General features: G+C 38.1%; 2 protein-coding genes across 2 annotated transcripts in view; one reads left to right on the top strand and one right to left on the bottom strand.

Annotated features, from left to right (window-relative positions):
• Positions 1–11,736, bottom strand: part of apc (APC regulator of WNT signaling pathway) — a 33,137-nt gene extending 21,401 nt beyond the window's left edge. Inside the window, exon 1 of the mRNA XM_046860916.1 lies at positions 11,501–11,736. The gene's annotated coding sequence lies outside the window, so the exon portion shown is untranslated. The remainder of the gene's footprint in view (positions 1–11,500) is intronic.
• A 3,307-nt stretch (positions 11,737–15,043) lies between these two features.
• epb41l4a (erythrocyte membrane protein band 4.1 like 4A) overlaps positions 15,044–26,028 on the top strand; it is a 44,690-nt gene continuing 33,705 nt past the window's right edge. The window contains exon 1 of the mRNA XM_046861402.1: positions 15,044–15,713. Within this exon, the coding sequence (XP_046717358.1) occupies positions 15,615–15,713 (99 nt within the window). The 5' untranslated portion in view covers positions 15,044–15,614. The remainder of the gene's footprint in view (positions 15,714–26,028) is intronic.

Genomic DNA, 26,028 nt, shown 5'->3' with positions numbered 1-26,028 from the left:
ATGAGGAGTGTTAAAAAATAACTTCTCATTAAGAATTCTGGAAGCAAAGAGGAAATCAAACTAGAAAGAATTTTGGCATCCAATTGAGGACGGACCATCTTAAGTGATCTTTGTGCCTTGGTGTGAGCTATGCCTCAGTCATCACTGTGAACAGATCAATTAAAAAAAAATATATGCCATGTCAAAGAATTTGGTGGACAGTCAAGTTTATTTCTATAGCGCTTTTCACAACGGACATTGTCTCAAAGCAGGTTTACAGAATTAAAGAGTTAAGGTGAACGGTGTGTATTTATCCCTGATAAACAGCCTGTGGCAAAGAAAACTCCCTTAGATGTTATGAGGAAAAAACCTTGAGAGAAACCAGACTCAAAAGGGGAACCCATCCTCATTTGGGTGATATCAAGAGTCTGATTATAGTCTTTAAACAATACAGAACACTGGAGAGTGAGAACTTCCATGAGCACTGGAATGTAAGATTGTGAGTAATGTTCTTTTACAGTCTTATACAGTCATTTGAGATTATGGAAGCAGGAGCTACTGAACAACTCATGCAATAGCTTAACATTTGCGACAGTCACGTTCAAAACACTGCTTTAGCAATAAAATTGAGAGTTGCCTGCACAAGTCAGCTGATTAGTCACACGAAAGGTTCTGGTAAGAACAAAAGCATTTAGAAGAAGTTAGCCAAGAAATACGAGAAGAAATTCAAATCTACAGATTAAGCAGTAATTTACAGATTAAAACAAGTAAATACATATTAAAAGAGAGACACTTTTGTGCTCACTCGCTTTTTGCTTCTCCAAGAGAACAGTCTGGAACACTATGTACATTTTGGCTATTTTTAAAAACCATATAGGTTTGGGAAAACTTATATCTGAACTTAAAGCAGATTTTGGATCACTAAAATGTGACACAAATATTTAAACATTCTCAGGAATCGAAGTCTAGATTCCTTGGACTACATGTATAGTACACGCTAGATTTGCATGTAGATGTAAACACAGCAGACTTATTACAAGTATATGGTGTAGTAATCCACCAGATCTATCCTGCTATCTGGGAACATACATTCCAACCTAGAGGCAATTTTGTGTAGATAACCTACCAAGCTTTTTTTTTTTTGGAGAAAACCAGAGGGCCCAGAGGAAACCTATATAAACAATAAGAAAACATGAAAAACCTGAGCTCTAAAATTTAAACCGGAAGAGTTACAACTAGACTGGGAGTGGTTCCAAGTGGTTTCGATTGGTGATCACAGAATGACCAGAGAAGAAAATCAATCAACCAAAACATCAATCAAATGCATCCCCCTACCTCAAAAATGTACACCGAGTTGCCGGGTAACCCTTTCTATTTGAGCAGACTGGTTTCTTCTGCTTTTTTGGCAAAACATTAGATAGGATCTCATGAGTAAGTGAAAAAATAAATTAATAAAATGCAAATCAGACAAATGGATCGGTGTAATGTTGACCTGACACATAAAACAACAGGGATTTGACTCCACACATGGCAATTTTAACAATGATTGTCATTGTTTATCGTTAATGTTGAGTAATATCAATAAACCAAGTTCCACTTCTCACTTACCTTATTAGCAGCATTCATTTTAAACACATTCTTAGTTGTTAGTTAGACTAGAGACTCCTTATATGAATAAAAGTCCCAGAAAAGATTACAATATAAGCACATCTTTGCCCTATTGCATTCTTATTTGTGGATTAGACTTTGTATATGCATTCCTTTAATGGAAACTGTAAAATGACAGATTTGAACATAAATCTGCGATTTGATTTTTAGCCTAAACTACTGTTACAAAAAAAGCTAAATGATTAACAAAATGTTTTTTTTTTTTTAAACGTTCGTTTGTTATAAGCAAGAATTTTAGTCTCTGCTCCAACATCCAAACTGGCATCCATGTTGCTCATCCCTTTTAAAAGAAGATAAGGACGTGTGTGCTACACTTTTAGGCTGATGGTTGCCGGAATAAAATGGCTTCTTCAAACCAAAGTGCGTGGCAGAGACGTGAAAATCTTTAGCGAATTAACATGCAGGCTGTGAGGAAACCAAATCAGCATTTAGTCCTTTTTGGAAATCAATAGAATAGCGCAAATGAACAGAGATGGGAGAGGCGGTCAAAACCGCCACAGATATTCTGCTGACACACATATGCTGACACACATTTGGATCATTGGAAATAATTATGAAGCATAATTTTGGTATCGTTCAAAAACAAACATTTAAAACAAGTTTTAGTTCAAACTTGCATTAGACATTTCATTTGTGGTGCTTTTTTTTTTTTTTGTTTATTAAATGAGACACCTGTCTGCAGTTTATAGGTACTTAAAAAAAATAAAAATCTTGTTTAAGGCAAGGACACTAAAATGGTCGACATTGCGACAAAGGCTTTAGAGGTGCATAAGAAAGAGTGCAAGATGATGCAAAATCTACATTGTGCAGGAATTCATGGTGTCTAATGTACATTCATTTATTAAACCAAATGCAGTGCTATTCTGAACGTATGAAAATATGGCTTGTTTATCGTGTTCATGTCACAGCTGTCTCAGCTTTTATTCAAACAGAACCCATTTTTAAGGCTGTTTTTTTACATTTTCTGAGGTGCAGCCTTGTAAATGTAGCATGTATACCCCACCTCATGTCATGCAGGTTTAGAAAAAAAAACCCTGCAGTCAAGCTGCAAGAGTGTGAATGTCCTTCCCTTCAGTCCACAAAGACACAGTGGGGCAGCTGCGAACGTCCATTAGCACACACCTTGAGCAAAGAAATGACAGCATCGAAAAGAGCAAGACATGGTTCTGAAACGAATCATGAAAAACCAGTCACCACCAGGACACATCTGCTTTGTTTGAGCATCGCCGCTAAAACGTCCGGCCCCTCCTTCAGCACATTATTTTCTCCTAAAGCACATTATTGCACTTCCATTACGTTTGCAACTCTCCACTTTTCGTCAATGCAAGCCGTCTTTGCCTTGATATTGCAAGAACCGGAGAATCTGTGCACATCCCCCAACACCCACCCAGTCTGCCTCTCAACAAGCATCAAAACAAAAGGCTTAGAGGAACCGCCTCACTATTCAACCACATACACACAGACACACACCCAGATGCTGCTCATTCACCACGGACACTGTTACAAATCCTCGTGAAAAGATGGAAGAAAAAAAAACGCAGCTGCACATCCTGTAAAGATGGAAAAGCACAAACCTACCCCATTGCGATACCAGTGACAGCCTCCATCCCATCTCCAGTTCGAGCTGCCTCGATTTTTTTTTTTTTTTGCACGAATGCATCCAGCCAGCACGGTCACATGGGTGCTGAGGGAGCCAATCAAAAGGCTCACAGACGGCGCTGCAGTGGCCGACTGGTGGCTGGCTCGCTTCACAATTGCAGCTACATCCCTCGGCTCAATTAAAGCTTTTACAGCAAAGGGGAGTGAAGTGAAGGAGGGGAAGATTGTAACAGGGTTGAAGTGGGAGGTCGTGGTGCCTAAAGGTTGTGGCTTGAAGCTAACAGCTGAATAAAACCAAGTCTATTTGTGTACATAATATGACTAGACCAAGCACCATGACAAAATCAGATTATTGTACTAATTTAGGCTGATAACATTTTAAGTAATTGCTGGAAAGACGTGAAAGAAGTTTGTTTGAAATCTTTACAAATGTATTTAAAATAAAAAATGAAAAGAAAATCTCATATACATACTGCAAGTATTCACAGCCTTTGCCATGACACATAAAATTAATCTCAGGCACATTTGGTTTCCACTGATCATCCTTGAGATGTTTCTACAACTTGATTAGAGTCCACCTGTGGTAAATTCAGTCGATTGGACATGATATGGAAAAGCACACACCAGTCTATATAAGGTGCCACAGTTAACAGTGCAGGTCAGAGCACAAACCAAGCCATGAAGTCCAAGAAATTGTCTGTAGACCTCTGAGACTGGATTGTGTCAATTCACAGATTTGGGGAAGGGAACAGAAAGAATTCTACAGCATTGAAGGTCCCAGTGAGCACAGTGGCCTCCATCATCCATAAATAGAAGAAGTTTGGAACCACCAGGACTCTTCCTAGAGCACAGCCGCCCAGCCACTCTGAGCAATCAGAGAGAAGGGTCTTAGTCATGGAGGTGACCAAAACCCCCGATGGTCACTCTGAAAGAGCTCCATCATTTTTCTTTGGACAGAGGAGAAACTTCCAGAAAAACAACCATCTCTGCAGCACTCCACCAATCAGGCCTGTATGGTGGACTGGCCAGACGGAAGCCACTCCTCAATAAAAGGAATGGAATGAACTTCCTCTAGATGTCCGTACAGCGGAGTCCCTGATTATCTTCAAATGACGACTGAAGACCTACCTCTTCCTGAAAATTTAAATCAGCACTTTCCAAGTTTGTAGAGTTCTAGGGTTATATTTATATTAAGTTTGTAATCTGGCATACCAGTGTAGATGGTATTCATTACTAGAGATTTAAAGCACTTTTGTACGTCGCTCTGGATAAGGGCGTCTGCTAAATGCCGCAAATGTAAATGGCACATGACAGCCAATCTGGAGTTTGCTTAAAGGCACCTGAAGGTCTCTCAGACAATGAGAAACAAAGATTGTACTCTTTAGTCTGAATGCCAAGAGTCATGTCTGGAGGAAATCAGGCACCGCTCATCACCTGGCCAAAAAATATTTACCACCATAGATTTTCCATGTCAGAAACTGGGAGACTAGTCAGGAACGAGGGAAAGATTAATGCAGCAATGTACAGAGACATCCTTGATGAAAACCTGCTCAGATTGGGATCATCATCATCTGTGAATGTCCTCGAGTGGCCCAGCCAGAGCTCAGAACTGCTTGAACTGGATTAAACATCTCTGGACAGATTTGAAAATGGCTGTGCACTGACGTGCTCAATCAACCTGATGGAGCTTGTGAGAGGTTCTGCAAAGAAGAAAGGGAGAAACTGCCCAAAAATAGGTGTCACGCTTGTAGCATCATAATCAAAAATACTTGAGGCTGTAATTGGTGCCAGAGGTGCTTCAACTAAATTTATGTACATGTGATTTCTTTTTTTTTTATTTGTAATAAATTTGCAAAGATTTCAAACAAACTTCTTTCACATGGTCATTATGTGATATTGTTTGTAGAAAAAAATAATGAATTTAATTGAACTAATTCCCTCTTTACTCGGTCATTGTTTGCTTTCGTCAGTTTAGTGTTTTTTTCGTGTGCTCATTAGCTAAGCTGAATAGTCAATCAGAGCTCTTTTTCTCATCGACGAGCTCCGCCGCCACTCGACATGCAGAATCGGCCGACTCAATCTGACTAAAGCGAACAGTAGGAACGTCCCGGAAAAAAATTAAACCAACTGGTGCTTTGAAACCCCCCCAAACATTACCCAATCGACGACGAGTTTTTGAAACTGTATTGTTTGCAAGCCTTCAACCAGCTGTCGTTTAGACTACAGATACCGCAACCTGGTAACAAGTACACTGATTGGAGAGGCTTGTGTTGCGGAATAAATGTTTAATTGAAGCAATTTTCTGTAAGGTCTTATTAAATCAACTGTTGAGAGGAAGGGGGCAAAAAAAGAAAGAAAAATGTTTCATAAAAAAAAATAAAAAAGAAATCAGTATCACATATCCATCGGTTGCACAGTCAAATTTTATGCTGATGTGAATCAATGAATCTTACCATCCCTACTGCACATGTCCAAACACATTTAGCAACTGAAAATATGTTATTATATATTAAATTATATTATTATAGCTATAGAGCATTATATAGCATTATAGCTACAGAATCACCTAAAAATAAACATAGTTTTTATTGCAACTGCCAACAAGCAGTTCCTAACTACATAGAAGATTAAAATTAAACATCGTACTGTATCTCTTCTTAAACCTGAAATGGTGGAAATTTTTTTCCACAAATAAGAGACGGAATATAACACGGGTCTCTTAAAATGGTCTCTTAAAATTTGTTTTATTCTTTTTAGAAAATGTATTTTTATCGCTGAAATTACATAAAAGAATATCGGTGAAAACGAAACCCATTTAGTGCATTTAATTGCCGTATTACATCAAAATCCAAATACTGTGTGTTCAAAAATTCCCTTCACAGTGGGCGCTAAAAGTAAGTTATGGGAAACTATTCGTTTATTAAAACTCAATTATTCACACACTTATTTATCTGTTTATTAAAGCTCACACAGTATTTCGGAAAAGCTGCTTTTAGAAACACGCTCCACGCGGCCACTTTTTGAACGCACTGCATATAAATACAAATATAAAAATCGATTTCAATTTACTTTAAAAACAGTAACCACACTGAAGGGTTTTCTTTATGTTTTAGTTTGAAATTATCCAAAACTTTGATGTTTACTTTGGTCTAAATCCTCAATTTTTTCCATTTTGCATTCTTCTGTGTTTACTTGTCCAGAGCGCTCTATAGCTTGGCAGGCGGGTGCATCAGTAATAATTGGTCCATGGAAAACACAGTGCTCCATGTTTTGTTAAATGGACTAAACGAAGCATCGAAGGCAAATTAATTTGCCTCAAGGAATTTTTGTAATCGAATTACTTAGAATCGTTACAGCCCTAATAAAAATATTTTCACTCTTGAACAAATGGTATCAATTAACTTGTAATTGTGATAGTTATGAGGAGCCAAAAGCCGTTTTTAGATTGGTTTGTTTCTTTTATTACCATATACAGTAATCCGCTGCTTTCCCGCGGTTCGAATCTCGCGCCCCGGTTTATCACGGAATCGCATTTGGCGGATAGCACGATAGACCAAAAAACTTCTAGGGAATGGTTTTTATGGAGTTTTTATTAATACAAATATTATTCATTATAAAATAAAGTAAAATGTTAATACAGTACAGTATACATAAAATAGCATTTTTGGGGTGGCGTCCGTTTATCGCGGGCAGTTTTGGGACATAGGTTTTATCATTCACCAATTAAAAGCTTTGCTTTAAATCACCAAATAAATCTTCAGAAGCGGCATGTCCACCATCTGGCCAAAGGCTTCAAATGACAAAGTTTTGAGCCGACTCATCTCAGCAGGCTCATTCTACTTGCACAAAGTGTGACTGTACTGAAGAAAAGCCTTCTATTTCGAACAAAACAGCTTCCAATATTAGCATAAATAATAGGGTGCGAGTCCTCATTCGACTTCATTATCTGACTATCACACAAAGTGAATTATGTTATAAAATTAATTAATACATAGTCACTATATTACATCAAAAGGATAAAAATTGGTGGACCTGTTGTGCTGTAGTGGCATTTATTTTTACTACTATTGGATGGGTCCTCGTTACCTTTTAGAGAAGGTTTACTTCAAATCTGCACAAACCTCCTTTGACTGACTACTTATATCTTACAATGGGAACATTTCTATCATGATGGGAGTGGTCTCTTCCATAAGCTGTCAAACCAGAGACTAGCCATAAGGACAAGGAACTCCCCTGTTCTGTCCTTTAACCAATCATAAAGCTGAAATCGCATGTTCTGCTGTAATTGCTGCTTGAAAACGCTCTTGATTTGTGATTCTAGCAAGTTTAGAAAACTAGCTAGAAACAGCCAACATCCTGACTAACGTTGGTTCTCAAACCAAGAACAGGCTCTGCTTGTTGTGTGAAGGTTAAGTGGTTGTCAATCAAATTAGCACCAAAGCAGCTCTTCAATCAGAATCATTGGATTCATCTTATTCTTTTTAACATTTTACTTAAGTGACTACATGCTTTATTTCATTTTAATCACCAAGAATCACCATCCCTCACAGTTCCAAAAAAAAACATTGTTAGCATCTTTTCCTCACTGTGTTGTTTAGTGTCATTTGGAATCCAACCACAGCTTCTACAGCACACATTTTTACACTATTAGCACCATGCAGCGCTTATGTTACTGTAGCAGAACCAGCCAGTTGAGAATGGTGTCCTCTGAATAAGCCCTTGTCAACATTAAGCTAAAGCGCATTCAATAGCCTTCGTTTTTCTCTTAACCAAGTAAATGAATGAAACCCTTGGAAGGAGGAGGACGTACTCTGGTGGGCTTTTTTGCTTCTTTTCATGTAAATTAGGTGCGAGGCTCTGAAAAGCTTAAAATGAACATTGGCAGGGACTCTTGTTCAACAGTCTTTTCCTCTCAGAGATGCTCGCCAAAGAGCTGAAGTGTGGGAAAATGAGGCGTTCATGCTACACAGCTTAAACCTCAGCGGTTAAAAAAAAAAAAAACTGTAAAATTGCCCATCGTAGTAGTAACAAAGCAGAAAGGTGTTTTGTGCAGTTTCTTTACAGTAATTAGAAAGGGATACTGAAGGATAAGAAACATATTTGTTAATGCACCTTTTTTGTCCTGATTAATCTTCTCATAGCTTTAAGTCTCAACTAGCTTGAAACACGTAGAGCCTCCGAGTCATGATTTCTGACGCTGTAGTAAGCCTGGTTCATAACCTAAATTAACCATGCGAGAGATCAGAGAAGAATATTCAAATGCCCAGCATGATAATTCAATAACCCACTCTTTCCATCCGTGGCGAGCCGAAAAGCATTTTGTCTCTCCTCACGAACCCACTGAACTCCCACTCATTATTCTGGATACAGCACAGGTACCAAACATTTTCCTATGAAGGGCCAAAAATAAAACCTGATTCAGGGCTGTGGTACAAAAATAAAAGTTGCATTTTATGTAACCTTATACAGTCAGACCCCAACCTACGACCACTTGACTTGCGACATTTCAGAGATATGACGGTCACCTCCAATGGAAAAAATAAAAACCAATAAGTAATTATATATATTTATATTTATATATATATATATATATATACACACACACACACACACACACACACACACACACACACATGCATACATACACACACATCCTATTTATTATTTACTTTATGTGTACTATGTAAAAAATAAAATTTAAATGTGTTTACAGTGCCTCTTTATGTTTGCGTTGGAACTCATCATAGTCACTCTTCTCGACTTACAACCGGTTTTTCTGTCTCTACGTCATAAGTTGGGGTCTACCTGTATTAAACCTAAAATCAGCCATTGCTCCTCTCATTTATTTCATAATATTGTAACAAACAGAAATATATTACCCTGTAATTTGTTTATCGACCTAATCATTTCCAAAGTTCTATTTCAATTAAACTTATAGTACAATGAGAAAGAATTCAATGTATTGCACAATAGAGTTTAGTGCCTACTACAGTTATTTAGTGAACTGTAATGAGAGACATGCAGGTCCTTATTTTTCAAAAGGTTTTTCCAAATGGCATTTCCCACTTTTCTCCCTCTTCTCATAATAGGCCAAATCAAAAGTCACCACCAGCTTTTTTTTTCCCCTGCAGACCCAAGTTTTGGTATTACTGCTATAGACGCTTGTGTTTGGAAATCATCAATGCCTGCATGCAAACATTGAAACCTGTCTGGTAGAGATGATGTGCATCCAGTGCACATTACTATCAATCCTACAAATGTACAAAAGGTATGAGGTGTGGGTTTGTGTTTGCAGAGTCACAAATAAAGTAAAAGAAAAAAAAAGAAAAAAGGAAAAGCCTTGAACATCAACAAATCAGAAACAAATTAAATTCTTTCACAGAGAAATGAATGATATTTAAAGAAGTGAGAGGGTGAGACATACAGCATTTAATCAGAACCTGAGAACGGAAGAAATAAACGAAAAATGGCAACACAATTGGTGTCTTTTTTTAATTTTAAGTATAAATACCTTTACCACATCATGTGCGCTATATGTACTAGTGTGCGGATTCCTAAAGTGTCGTGCATGCCCCAGCACGATGAAAACAGGGTATATTGTTCCACAGTATGCATGTGCGCATAAGTATAGGATAACAAAGATGGACAAAGATGTCTTTACGTACAACAAGCTCAAATGAAGTGTCTGTATTTCCCAAGTATCAGTAACCAAAACACAAATGTTTTGAGCAGTGAAATCGTTTCGTTTCAGAAATCCTTAAAAAGAACGCTGTGGAATACACGATCAGGCAAAGGTTTTAAAAAGCACGGCTTAAAATAGAGCATGAAAGACAATCTGTAATTTCCTCTGGTCCGAGTCCATTATGAGCTTTCGAAACTTTTTCCGGTGCAGGCAGAAAGCCTGAGATCTTGCAAGCCAGTTATGGATCATCTCTTGTGTTTGCTCAAAGAGCCAGAAAGCAAAAAGAGATGTGACAAAGGGTGGGAAGGTTTTTTGCTTCCTGATAGAAGATATTTATATTGTTTGAGCAGACGGATATTTTACCTGTTTGGAAGGAGTCTATAGTCTTAAAGTAAGCAGGAAAACAAATGCCCTGATGGGTCAGGTTCACATCAGGTCACATTGTATTTGATTAGTTTAGCAGTTAGCTCTGTGTACAGGTCGGTGCCTCGCTGTTAGTTTTACTGTGTTGTTACACTCAATGTTGTTTTATGTAATGTGTATAGTTTTGTGTAATAATGCGTTGATTTCTGGTCCTGAAGGGACATTGTGTACATGGCTGAAAGGACAAAGCCATTTAACTTAACTATTACTCACATTTTGTTTACATTTTTTGCTACTGTTCACTTTGTCTCTTTACAACAGGTTTACTGGTGGAGCTCTTTTGTTTTTTGTGCATTTGTCTTGCACCCTCCTGCGTTGTCTTGCACGTCCTGTGTTGTCTTGCACCGTCCTGTGTTGTCTTCGCACCGTCCTGTGTTGTCCTTGCACTGTTTGCACACAATGTGCACACAATGCACTTTATGTGGCGAGGACACTCACTAGTCCTTTCCCCCTGTGTTTTCTGTGATTGTTGTATGTATGTAGCATCAGGGTTCAGGAGGAACGTTGTTTCATTTCACTGTGTACTGCGTCAGCTATATATGGTTAGGACAATAAAAGCATCTTGGCTTGACTTGACTGACTAGGATACAGGAACTGTGTTTTTTTCCATCAGTTGATGAATAATGCATTATTGATTAACACTGCAGGTTCATGCAGGTTGAAAACATTTTAGCAGCACTTTCTGAAAACTTCTGCTGGTGTGGAATAAAAAGAATAATCACCTGGACACTGTCCCAAGTCCAGACCGTTGTGTGAAACTGCTGTTTGGGGATGTAGTTGATTGTGTTTAGTTTTGCTGCTCAGCTTTCCATTACCTCGTGCATTTACCCAGGGCCACATTGACGCTGTATCCCAAATACAGCCGTGTAGCAGCTCTAGTGCACTTAGTACACTGGAAAAGCCATTATCCCACATTCGATTAAGTGCACTCAGACAGGAAGCCAGGATCGATTTGGCATTCATCCCTGTACAGAACAACTAACTTTCGGGAAAGGGGATTCTACACTTCCACAAAGCGACTAAATATCCTCTCACTTAGTTTAAACATATATAATCTCGCAAATGCACAGAAATGCAAAGATTCGGCTGTGATCGTACTTTGCTGTTTCGTATCTTAGAGCTATTAAAGGCATCATTAAATCTTCTTACCTGCACAAACATTCGTCCACTTCACCAACTTGCGCGACTCTTAACGCCCCGGACTGAGATTATCCATTAAAACCATGATGCTGTCTTACAAACAAGCCGGATCGCCCTGAAGTTCAGGCACCAACTCACTTCTTAGGTTTCGAACCAAACTTTTCCCTTTCTTTTGTGTCTGAATTCTCCTCCTTTATCAGCGTTTAGTCCGAGTGTTACGCCATGTTGTGAAGCAGGAGGCTAATCGTGCGCATGCGCACTGGCACGCCGCGGCGAATTTAAATCTGCCATCTAGCGGTGAGCAAAAGGAATTGACAACATTCCAGTCATCCTCTTTCATTCCTGTGTATTCCATCAGATTCCTTCTGGTTCCAGTGATCATAACATCCTGTTCCATTTTATTCCAGTACGTTCCATCTTGTTCTCTTCCTCCTCGATTAAAATTTAATTTTTATATTTTAAAATATTTTAAAACTGAGATTTTCCATTAAAACCATGATGCTGGCTCACAAACAAGTCGGATCGCTGGGAACAGCCATGATACAGACCTTCCAATCAGTAACCCACAGCTACCACTGCCCAAAGGTTTTTGTAGATCCCAGTTTGTCAGAGCAAAGGGCCAACCAACCCTGGAGCAGACTGGGTTAAGTGCCAACAGTCGCAGCTTGGCAGCGCTAGGGCTCGAACCCCTACCCTTATGATCAGCAATCCTGATCATAACTGACCTGTTGTCTCTCTAAAATAGATTGTATAAGGAACCTTGAGGAACCAGACTCAGCAGGGAATCCATCCTCATTCGGGTGGCACCGAATGTCCATTAATTATTGTTCCATCATGGTTGAGGTGTGCTATTCAGTGAAATGTTCATGATGGATGTTTAAATGCACAGCTGTTCATGGCAATGCCTTTACACTCTCATACTGCATTTATTTAGCTTTATTGCATTTGATCCCTTCTTTTTCACTCTCGTTGCATGTTAATCCGTGTTTATTCAGTTTTATTATCTATTTAGGTCATATTTCCTTTTATTCCATCTCAGGCTTTCTTGCCCGATGTTCATTTATGTTCATAACATTTCTTCATTCCATGAGGATAATAGTTTGAGGTATGTTCGTGCAAAATTAAAAGCCTGTTTGTTTGTATGGGTTTTTTGGCACATCACCATAAAATCATAAAATCTGAAAGACTGATGTTTTGCTCAGTTGAAATTGTATTTAAGTAACAGGAGAGTCATTTGGATGCATCCTGAGTTCTGTAAAGCTTCTCACTGAGATATGAAATAAATTGAACTGCAGTTGATTGAAGTGCAGTAACTACATCCATTCATTTTCTATACAGCTTTTCCTACAAAGGGTTACAGTGGGGATCCAGTCCCAGGAAACTCAAGACACAGAAGCCTGGATGGGGTGCCAATCCCATCTCAGTGCACATTCAAACACTCACTCTCTCTCTCTCTCACACACACACACACACACACACACACACAACAGACAATTTGGAAATGCCAATCAGCCATGTCAATACCACACATGTCTTTAGACTGGGAGAGAAATCCAGAGTATCGGGTGGAAACCCCCAAGGCAGAGGGAGAACATGTAAGATGAGGGTGAGGTTCAAAACCCACAACCCTGGAGATGCAATGGTGGTGCAATGCAAACATCCTAACCACAGTTTATTTGATGTTATAGTCTGTATAAACTGAACGTTTTGTTAGTCAAACTTTGAAAGAAACTTCCACCGTAAAGTATTTACACACTAAACACTAAAACACTATAACTGTGATGCGTAATCAAATCACTATTTAGCATTCAAACACTTTTGTCAGATGATGCATCTGGGGTTTTTTTTTTGGTTGTAAACATAACTGTTTGTTTGGGAGAAATGTTTCGCTAGTGTGCTTGTGTCATACTTCAGAAGTATGCACTGGTTGGTTTTGTACATTTCTAAGTGTGACTCATGTGAGCAAATAAATATTTGTATACTACCGTAGAACATGATCCAAATAAACTGGTGTTTAAAATATACTGAAGGTAATCTACTGCTATATTTCTATAAAGGATGAAAAATGACTTAATTCATATTTTTTTTTATTTAAATGGGGACCTATTTAAATAAATGCAGTTCATTTACTTTTGCATGAACTTCATTTGGGCTGTTTTTGGGGGATATATTATTGTTTGTTTGTTTGTTTGTTGGCACCTAGTACTTCCCTAAATGTAATTCATTTCTCTGACAAAGAAATTCATCCTTTGTTTGCTGATTTGTTGATATTTCCAGGCTTTTCCGTTTTTTACTTCTTTGCTGTTTCTCGAGATTTTCATGGCGATCATTTGAAAAATCATTGGCCTGTTTTATACTTCATTTGTGATTCTGCAAGTACAAATACACACTTTGTACTTTCTGTGCATCTGTAGGATTAAGAGTGATGTGCACTGGATGCACGTTTAAAACGAAGCATCTCCACCAGACAGGTTTTAATAAGCATTATAAGACACCGACTTTCATCTGTTGGTGATGTCGCATCACACATGTGCAGGCACTTATAAGTTCCACACAAAACAGTGTCTCTTTTTAATAGAGATGCCAAAACAAGGACCTGCAGGTCAGAATGAGCCTGTGGTGATTTTTTATTTAGCATGCCATGTATGTGAAGTGGGAAATGAAATGAAATGTAGAGGATATTAATGAATTGGACTTGTTGTATTTCATGTACATGTACATACTTCAAGGTGCAGGTAAAGCATGCTTTGTGTCACACACCAAACTGCTAATTAGGGAGAAACTTTGGCACCTGACAAGAGGAAATTGCTGTTCAAATACAACATTTTTTGACTTTCTTAAAGGAGGGCTGCGAGAACATTTACTTTCATGCAACATTTGGATCTTTATAGGAACAATTTGGGCCCCTCTGCTTTATACTTAAGTCCTTTTTCGTCCATAAGAATTTAACCTGTTTTGAAATCAGAATCTGAATCACCTTTATTGCAAAATATCATGGGTTACATGTCAGAGGAATTTGTCGGGGGAAAGAGAGATCAGAATCTTCTCACTTCTGGACTTCGGAAGTTGTAGGTTCAAATCCCAGGACCACAAAACTGCCACTGCTGGGCCCCTGTGCGAGGCTCTTAATCCTCAACTGCTCAGTTGCATTAATGAAATCATTGTAAATCGCTCTGGATAAGAGCATCTGCCAAATGCTGTAAATGTAATAATGTGTGCTATAAAATATAAAAAAAACTATTAAAACTAGGGGGATATAAAGTAATAAATAAAGGCATTGACAGTACAGTTAGTACAGGGTATGTAAAAGTGAAGCAGTGCAAATTAGAATATTTTCCAAATAAATCCAAAGGTGCAGAAAATAATAGTCCGGCAGATGGCAGCAAAGATGTGCTTCTTTTATTTCACCGCACCTTCTGTCCGACCAGCATGAATGAGGGCGGAGACCCAGAACAATTGTATTAGACTAAAAGCCTGAATCTCAAACAATTCTACTTTACATAGATGAACAAGTGCACTAGGTAGGGCGTAAACAGCTATTTAATTCATCCTCTATAGAGCGTGCTCGTGTAGTGATTCTTGCGCGGTTTGGAATTCGGCCGCGGTCGGGGAAGCTCCTTGGCAACGGGGCGCTGGGAAGGTTTACGGTCCGTTCACTTGCCTTCAAGTCGGCGCGGAGCATTTATCGTGGGGATCTATTTAATTATAAAAATAGACCGAGTAAAAATTAGTAATAATAATAATAAAAATAATAATTGAAATGAGGAAATTGTAATACGGAATTACTTTTGGGACTCAATAGCTGAATTTCACCTGAGCGCTCGCGCTCTCTCACACAGGGTCTCGTGAAGTGTTTGCGCGAGCGGTGGGAATAGAAAAGATGCTGAGGAAACGCGAATATTTCGTTTTTTTACGATAAAAAGCTAAATGTAATACGACGTATTGTTTCAAACAATATTTATTCGGTTGTCTGGGCTATTCCTAACAAAAGAGTCGTGTGAACAAAGTAACTCAAGTCGGTTTATTTCTCTCTGGACTCGGAACCACTATGAGGAGCAGCTCAAAGACCAATTGAATATATATTTTAAAGAGGGAGAAAAAAATTGGAGTTTTCAGTGCAAATATGAGCTGTTTCTGCTCCACCCAAGAGGAATTTTACTGCGAGGTGTTGCTTCTGGATGAGACGAAGCTCATTTTGACCAGCCAGCATCAGGGCATTAAGGTAAGACACAATTCTATCAAGTGACCAGGTTTCCACCCTGACTGGATTCACTCTGCTGTAGGGGTGGACCGATTACTTGTGACCCAATATATCGCGATATAATGTCTATTATATGTCGATATTGCGGTATATGACACTAAATATTTCTGTTGTCAGGCTCATGTTTTTTGGGTGTTCTGCAGAAATATTGTCCATTTCACACTTCTTTATGTTTTTTTAATGTCTGTTTTAATTCATGAATTTGTCTGTTTATATTCATTTGCTTTATCTTGGTTGAGTGGGCACTGTGTATGAGGCAGGAACACACCCTGAGTGAATGGGATGCCAGGGCTTAGTGCACACACACACACACACACACACACACACACACACACACACACATACACACACACGTTTTGCCTTGGGACAAGTCAGCATAGCCGAACCACCTACATGCATTTGGGAGGTGGAGGAAACTAGAGAACCCTGGGCAAACCCACACTGAGACAAGGAGACCATTTAATGTTTAAAGCAGGTGCTGACCCAATATCACAATCTAGGGATGTTATAGAAGATAGATGGGTATAATAAGAACAGAATACAGTGATTTGCAAATCGCATCAACCCATATTTTATTCACAATAAAACATAGAAAACTGTGAAAATGTAAAATTTCTGGAAAAAAATAAGTAAATTTTGAATTTGTGCTAAAACACATACGAATATGATATATATGAAAAATAAATATGTCAGGTATTTGAGGAGACCAGTTGCTGGAGTTTTGGAAGAGGAACATTTTCCCATTCATGTCTGATACAGGATTTTAGCTGCTCAACAATCCTGGGTGTTCTTTGTGGGATTTTTTTGTTTCATGATGCGCCAGAAGTTCTCAATTGGTGAAAGGTCTGGAGTGCAGGCAGGCCAGTTCAGCACCTGGATTCTTCTACTACGAAACCATGCGGTTGTAATAGATGCAGTATGCCGTTAAGGATTGTTTTGCTGAAATATGCAAAGCCTTTCCTGAAAAATATCTGTCAGCATTGCTCGGTGCCTTTCCAGATGTCAAAGCTGCTCATTCCATAGACACTAATGCACTCCCATACCATCAGAGATGCAGGCTTTTGAACAGATGATGGTGACCTGATGGTCCCTCTCCTCTTTAGTCTGGAGGACGCAGCTTTTTTTTCCATGGTTTAACTTATTACCATAATTTCCGGACCCAAATATAAGCCGCACCCACTGAATTTTAAAAAGATTTGTATTTTGAACATAAATAAGCCGCACCTGCCTACACTGATACTAATGAACTTTACACAGGCTTTAACGAAAGACTGTTACACGGCTTGTAAATAAACAGTAGCCTACCAAGAAAGTCATTGTTTACTGTCTTCCTCCTTCCTTTCACAACAATTTCTCTCTGGAGTTTATCTTTTGGCATCGCCTTGCATTTAAAAATCACCATCTGTGAAGCTTTTCTCCCGATGCCGTTCAGCTCAGAACACAGGTGAAGTGTGTTTTTTCATGCCCGGTTGTTTTCAGCGTGACAAATGATTTGCATTTCCTGTAGACAGTCCGAGTGAGCGGCAGGTCAAACGCCAGAGGAACCTCATCTATATTTATGATGTGGTGCGGCCCGATTCAGTGGGAGCGCAACCGATTTAATATAAAGAGTTTCAATGGTTCACCTGAACCCGTTCGGCAATTTCATTGGTCTAATGTTATGGGGCTCGGTGTTTTGGCTTGAAGCTTGTGAAACCGGAAAAAACCCTGGAAAAATTCATAAATTAGCCGCTTCATTGTTTAAGCCGCGGGGTTCAAAGCATGGCGGGAAAAATAAGCTTATAGTCCGGAAAATACGGTATTATTTTTATTCGTCTGACCATAGAACAGTTTTCTATTTTGTTTCAGTCCATTTAAAATTGAGCTTTGGCCCGGAGCAGGCAGTGACATTTCTAGATCATGTTCACATATGGCTTCTTCTTTGCATGAGAGAGCTTTAACCTGCACAGTGAGGCAAACTGTGTTCACAGACAATGATTTTTGGAGGTGATGCAGTAATTTCCATTACAGAAGCATCCCTGTTTTAATGCAGTGCTGCCTGAGGGCCCGAAGATCATGGGAATTCAATACCGCCCTTTGAAGATTTCTTTAGTTTCTCGTGATCTCTGGGTAATATTATGTACTGTAGATGATGAGATTTTCAAAGTTTTCACAATTTTATGTTGAGGAACATTGTTTTAAAGTTGTTCCACAATTTGTATACACTGCAGATCCTGCCTATTTACTTCTAAAAGATTTTGCCTCTCTAAGATTCCCTTTTTATACCCAATCATGTTACTGATCTGCTGCTAATTAACATAATTAGATGGAAAATGTTTTCCCAGCATTTTTTTACTAACACTTTTTTCCCCAGGATTTTGTTGCCCCATCTTATCTATTTTGAGACCTGTTACTGTCATCCAAATCAAACACAACCTTATATTTTTCTTTAAAATGGTACATTTCCTTAGTTTTAACATTTGATATGTTTTCTAGGTTCCTTTAAAAATAAAATATGGGTTAATGAGATTCGCAAATCATCGCATTCAGATTTTATTCATATTTTACACACGGCGTCTCGATTTTTTTTTGGAATTGGGGTTGTATATACACTAGACTTTTATTTTAACATTCTATTTTTTATAGTTGAATAGTTGAAAACAATTATGTAAAAATGTCATATTTAAAAGAAATAATGTTTAGGTGCTTCCAGTTAGTTTTGTACTTATCTAAAAAAGGTAATAATTGAATAAATGAAAATTAAATGAATTGTGACATAACCTATATAATATTATCATGATTATTATTGTTGTTGTTAATAATAATAATAATAATAATAACAATAATATTGTTGTTGTTATTATTATTACTATTGTTATTTCTATTATTGCCATCATTATATTACTATTCCATAGTGTTATATGGTAATGTCTGTTCAGAGGAGGGGAAATGTTGGTGTGCCAGTCATGTGGGTGCCAATCATTTTGCAGAACAGAGGTTTTAATATAAAAAATGCAGCTTAAGAATATTTCAGTGTAATTTATTTTATTGATTTATTTTATGGATTTTTCTAAAATAAAAAAAAAAAAAGATCTTAAGATTCAGTGACTGTACACACATTCTTTACTATCTTACAAATCTGCCACTCAATCTCTCCTGGTCTGGTCTCAGTCCCTGTTTTCTTTTCTCCAATTATTGGTGTTAAATTTAATACTTTTTTTGCTTGTTTACTCATTTCCTGTTTGATATCCTAGTGCATTTCAACCCTGCTGTGTTTGGCTGTGGTTGTAATGCAATTGCACATTACATAAAGCCTGTTTCCCAATTGTGTCTCTGTCGATTTATGAATTCCACGGCCTACACATTCACCTATTATTCATTCATCCACCCTGCCTGTTCATTCCTTAGGGCATGCAGTAGTTATTTATTAAACCTGAAATATATTATATATTGACCAAAATGAAATAGAAAATGTTACCAGGTTATTTATGGTACAGAGCAGAGTACAGCTGAAGTGTGCTTACGTTCTCTTTATAGCATTTACATGCTTAACTGTAAACTGTGGAAAAGTTCTTCATCTTCTTTTGTTTGTCGAGCAGCTCATTAGTTCACGATTTGCTCATTGACAGCAAGGAATTAAACATTTTCAGGTGATGCTGTTATTGGAAAATGATCAAGGACCAAAGTTGATTCATGCCCTTTAACAGCTTAGTGTTTAATTCCTCAAATTATCATACTATTTATCCACTTATAGTTGCATTTAATGTTGTAGAATGTTCATGAAATAAGTCGTCATCGCTGTACACATACCTTCTCTGACCTGCATGTTTTTTTTCTCCTTTATAAAATAAGAAAATTACCACTTGCTACAGAGAAACTCACAAAGCCTCCTGCCCTGATCAAAACTTTATTTCTGACTGTACTACTTAGTATTACAAAAAAATATATCAATTTGTGCATTAATAACTGTTGTAGGTACATCACCTATTACTATTTTATAAATTTCCACAATTTTACACCACTACAGTACCACATGTACTAACAGAACAGGCGCATAATAAGAAATTATTTATTAGTAGTAGTAGTATAAGTTTCTTCTTTTTCTTCTTCTTCTTCTTCTTCTTCTTCTTCTTCTTCTTATTATTATTATTATTATTATTATTATACAGTTTCTTAATATTCAGAGTTCAGCATTACATGTACATCCCTAAGGATCAAGGTGGATTTGTGTTTTAATAATATTTTTAAAGTACCTCATCTCCTCTGGTGGATACACACACACACACACACACACACACACACACACAGACACACACACACACACACATAAACAGGTGACAAATAAAATAAGTTAAAAAAATGTAACAGAAAACCCTGTGAGGGTTTTGGTCCAAAAGAACCTGTTATAACATATTTACATTCTTTGGTACATCGTGTTTTCAACATGTTAATATTCTGATGATGATGTTGGACAGAGCACCCTAACATGTTGCTCCAGAAATTGATAGCCTGAGAATTTGATATCTACAATATTGCATAATCTTTAAACCATTTAGTGAACCTTCTTGAACGAGGTGGGAGGGAGTCATCCGGGAAGAGGTCACATCACTTTATAAATGTTTCTTTCTGGAATAAAGGTGATCAGGACAAGCAGGAAAACATTGTTTTGTTTGTCAGAGACTCTTAGCTGTAAGAGAGCAAGTGATTATAAACTTTAATTTATAAAATAAATGTCCACCTGAGCTAAACATTAGCAATTTTGCTCAGTACAGCCACAGCAAAGGAAAACAAGCTCTTCATCCCCACAGTGTGCTCTGCATAATTGACAAGATAGTAAATAATTAAAGATCAGGTCATCCAGATCATAAATCAAGATAGTAAATAATATAGGTAGTTAGTGGATACTAGCTAGTTTTGGTATATGGATTGTTATGGCTATACTGTGCATATTATGTGCATATTTTTGACATAATGAAACACAAAAAAACACTAATGAGGCACTCTAGTGTGTAGAGGCTGTTGTGCATTAAAACCTCAAGAGATCAGACCTTTCAAAAATTAACTCTTGACCTATAACTGGACTGTTAGTATTCTTTGCCACATGATTTGCTCAAGTGGAAAACAGCATTCATGAGCAGATGTACAGGTGTTTCTTTTAAAAGTGGTAAGTGGCGAGTGTATGTTCATTCCCCTTTAGGACCCAGTTCTCAAACAGTTGTTAATTACGAAGGTTTTCGTATCAGCCAACCCACTGATATGCATCAACACGAATGTTGCTTCTTATCAGTAACCCGTGAATGAACTGTGTTTCCTCACTGTGGTCTCTGGATCTGTAAAAGCTTTTCTCACATCGTCATGGTGTCCCCTCTCCGTTGTTAGGTACACACTCGCTCATTCACACACACACTCACATGCGCACTCTGCACAAAGAGTCCATTGAGTTTGCCTACAGGGTGTGTGGGATTTAATGCGAGAAACGGAGCAGCTCACATGTTTCACTGCCACAAAAGAAAGACCAGCAAGGAGCAGTTTGTTTTCTTAGGCCTGCGTTCACCCCGGCCTCTTGACATTTGGTAATATTTTTAAAAAAACTAGTCATTTTAGCTTTATGACCCAGACTCAAGGTGACTCCTGGGTGTGACTTAAATCATCTTTGGTTTGTCCTAAACAATGGTAAGCGAAAAAAGTAATATCTGCATTACATGCCCCAAGTCTAAAAGGTCCTGTGTCCAGAAAGGAAGCCAATCCAGTTTCCTGTCATAATGAATTACTGTGTGGTTTATTGACCTTTTATAGCTTAGATCAAAACATTAGACATATGGATGACAATTAATGCGCAACAGTACTAAAAGCATCAACGGATTCGTTGCCACTACAGGGAGCAGGTTGGTGAAGCGCAGTATTTTATTTGGGAGTGTGCCTGGTGGCCGACACTCATTACCCTAACACAATCGACGAGGAATCCGTCTGTGCACGTGATGAGACGGAACAGATTTGCGTCAACTGGACCGAAAGTGGACTAATCTAATTGCTTGGATCACAGGACTTTAATGGCGTGTTTAATGAGATTTCAAATAGGACTCCTGTCTCTCTGCTACTACAGCAGCTCCGTTTCACACGCTGCCATATGGTCAGTATTTTCTGGAAAGTCATCCTGCATAGGTGCCAATAAGCTACTTAGTAGTGCTTTTCATGTTCCAGTAATATAGTAAGTTATCAGTGTGCAGCTATATCAGTTAGCAGTAGATGCTTTTCAGCATGTGCAGCATACTATCATCTCAATTCACACATCACTGCTGCTCTCGTTTTATGCATCGTTTTATTTTTTTATTTACTTGCAACAGCGAAATATAAACTTCAAACACACTTTCTATCTGTTTGCGCAGGCATGTTCCCGCATAGCCATGTGTACAATAGAACCCCAGAACAAAGACACACATGATGTTTTCTCCATGTCTCCCAGTATACTGTAGCTTTTTATTTTTTTTAATCAAGCTGTGTTGTAATTACAGCCGTCTCCATCCCCCACATATCTTCTGACAACAAACACGGTGCAAACAAAAATACATAAGTAGAAAGCCATCTGCTGAACGGATTGCAGGAACAGTGCTAGTCATTTGCAATCTCCATAAAGACAATAGGGACTACAGGCATCGCCATGGTGCTGTTCTACTATGGCAAAAATGCACCAGTACGATATTCGCCAAAATGTAATAATGTAACAGTGGTTTCTGGGGGGTACAGCAGCAGCACATCAACTGCTACTACTGTTTTTGTGGAATAACCTTGTGTTATGTGCTGAATCTATTTGATTTTGTGCCTGTGCTGTAGGTTTTCATCCTGCTGACATAAATCTATTCGCAAATGCATCAGGGATGCACCTGACTGATTTTGGATTTCCTGAGTCCTTCCTACATTATTTTTGAGATGAATAATAAAGAGAGTCAGAGAGAGAGAGATCCAGAAAAAGAGAGAGAGAGAGAGAGAGAAAGAGAGAGAGAGAGAGAGAGAGAGAGAGAGAGAGAGAGAGAGAGAGAGAGAGAGAGAGAGAGAGAGAGAAAGCCACCAAATGTTACTGTCTACATCCTAGGTTTTATATTTATTCATGGGACATAATGTCAAACAATGCTAATATTGCAGGAAGTATGGAGCACATGCAGTGATTTCTGTTTCCCAAAGTGAGTGTGTGTGTGTGTGTGTGTGTGTGTGTGTGTGTGTGTGTGTGATTTAGTGCCCCGGGTTTATGGCCCAGCCAGAGACAGGCACAGGCATTCTCCAGGCCTGCACTTAAAAAATAAAAGATCTTATCCAACTCCCCTGCCAGGAAATATACATCATCCCTTCTCACCCACTCAATTCTTTAGCAACATCCATATTAAAATCCAGAAGGTGAAACTAATGAAAGTGATTGTCACATCACTCAGCATGCTGCTTCTTAATCCTGTCCCACCCCATTCTCATGACATGTAGTCTTACAGCTCAGAGCTGTCATTCCAGACAATTAAGGTCAAACCAGGAAGCACGCAGGCTGGGCAGAAGGGTGGAAAACAAAAGAATCTTTGCCCTTAAATAAAACATTGATGCATTGCGAAGCCTGGTTTGTGCTTATCTCCAAACATGCTGGAAACCTTTTGGGGGAGTTCAGTTGTATTCAAAGTGAAGTAAATACATTATGTTTTCAGTTTTTAAGGAAATGACACGATGTAGGCTAGTACATGGGAAATCAACAGCAATGCGGTAGACTGCATAATAGCAATCTAAGAATGATCATAAAACAAATACTGGAAATACAAACTAAAAAAGGGCTGACTACATGCAAAAGATAAACATAAAAGCTAATGTGAAAAAGAACCCACAGTATAATTACTTTAGAGACAAAAAATCTCTGACCTGCATTTTTTACGTGTTCTATTAAAATGCACGTTTGTTTATTGATCTACACAAAGACCACTTAATGAGCTGTATGATAATGTAATGCCATGTTAATCTTCGCAATAACTGCATATAAAAGACCATCACACCCACTTATTAGAGATGTAGAGATTGTGCTGACTAACAGGCGTTTGCAAGCAAGGCATTAATTAAATGGGCTGCTGTGTGAATATACAAGCAAGACGATTTAAAAGGCTGTCAGACTAATCTCTGCATTGCTGAGTGTTCTTAGATCTCACTTTGGACATTAACGCATTAACGCAGATAGCACTGTTTATATTAGCATCCTTTCAGCATGCTCCCATGTGTTATTACAAAAAAGAGTTTCCTATTCTTCTTCTTCTTCTTTTTCTTCTTCTTCTTCCTCCTTCGGCTGCTCCCCTTAGGGGTCGCCACAGTGGATCATTCGTCTCCAACAGAAAAAGAGTTTCTTATGTTGGAAAATATAAATGTCAGCAACTCTGACTGGTACAAAGTGCTCACACTGGAGACTCCTCCCACAAACAAATGTCCCCTTATGGAAAACTGTATGCATTCAGAAGATATTGAGTGTGTGTTGTGTGTGTTTGCACCAATATTACTGTGTAATTTTCTTTTATTCCTTTTATAATTCAGAAATGCTAAGCTTATTTTAAATGCACGCATCAGTCCATTTATAATGGCTTTCAATGTAGATTCTTTGTCAGCATTATTTGGAAACCATACCCATTTTATAAACGAAATTTAAAAAGCACCATCGCCTGTCTGTCTGTTTCTCTCATGCAGTATCAAGCAGATTTTAAATCTGAATTATTCCTGAGGCGAAACACATTTTAAAGAAGAATGAAATTACACATGATATTCTAGTTAAATAAATAAATAAATAAATAAATAAATAAATAAAAGCAAAAATCCCAGTAGTTAGTCAGGTATGCTTTCCTTTTGCCAAAACACCTAATTCAGTCTCTCAACTAAACACTGAGGTTAATAAAGTGTGTTAAAACAGGTACAACCTAAAACTTGGCAAGCCTTTGCTTCCATAGAGAACACAACATGCCTGAAAGCACCCTATAAAAAAATCTTGGCTGATGTGTGACTAAAGACATTTAATAGTTTGATATTCAGTTATAACACACAGACTGTGGCATAATCAAGACACTATATTTTTCTGTTTAGTGCTACAGTATGAATATTTGGATCTGTATCTGGATTTTGGTGTACAAACACACACACACACACACACACACACATACAAGGGGTGCCTTTAAAGGGACTTTAGAGTTTATACAAATTACTCCACTGCTACATTTATACACTAATCCCAGTGTTTAACTAATGCCTGGAAAGATTCACCATAATAAGATTTGTCAGTACACCTGAACCATCCTAGGACAGCTGTTCACCGTTCCCACAGAACGATTTGTCTCTTGTGCAATTTCACGGCAGGTTATGCGTTGATTATCCAGGATCAGGTGTTCCAAGTGCCTGTGAATGTTCACAGGAATGACTACTGACAAACGTACGGCCATCTTTAAAACATTTATACCATTCAAATGTCTTCCTGCAGCTTCCCATCACCGTAGTGTTTTTGAAGTCTTCTGTTGATATCCGCGGGTTTTACACCTTTGTTCACAAGAAACTTTATCACACACGCTGTTCCATGCACCCACTAACGCTGTTGTCTGCCGTCTTGGGTCTCTGGACTGGCCCGCGACATGTGCGGTAATAGGACACACCAGCCACCTGTACCTTTAAAAGTCTCGGTTTGACTTTGAACACCCCGCCCCAATCAGATCGGTCAACATACAAACATGTTTACTTATCAAATCTGTAACACTGAGAAGGAAACTATAAATCACTTATTCATTAAGCTGGCAGCTTGTTAAGCACAAAATACTTTATACTCACTTTGTAGATCGAATACCCAGAGGTCTAACATGACCTAGTACTGACCTTTAAAGTAAGTTAAATGCCACCTTATTTATTTATTTTTTTGTTTGTTTGTTCATTATGTATGCTTAAGTTAATAAACCTCTTATTTTAGTTTGTACCCACCCATGTCATTTTCTAACAAATTTCATATGTTCTGTTACCCAAAATATATGCTAACAATACTCAAATTAATCCACCATGTCCGTGACCAGGGAGTAAATAAGCATGCATGAATGAACTCTTTTAACTCCTCATATCTGACAGTTCACACATGAACCTTTCTGGCAACTCGCACACCTCTGTTTATTCATGTGTTTGTCCAGAACACATTATCTTTGTTCTGGACAAACAGACTCTGAATAATATTCAGGTTACATAATAACATCTATTTGATTTGGCTTAATGTGTTTACTGAAGGCTTGATCATGTGTTAATGTTATCGTGTGTGTGTGTG

The sequence above is a fragment of the Silurus meridionalis genome, chromosome 11 (genome assembly GCF_014805685.1).
Source record: "Silurus meridionalis isolate SWU-2019-XX chromosome 11, ASM1480568v1, whole genome shotgun sequence".
Classification (NCBI taxonomy): Eukaryota; Metazoa; Chordata; class Actinopteri; order Siluriformes; family Siluridae; genus Silurus; species Silurus meridionalis.
Note: the sequence above shows the minus strand (reverse complement) of the source record. Positions and strands in the feature narration are given on the sequence as shown.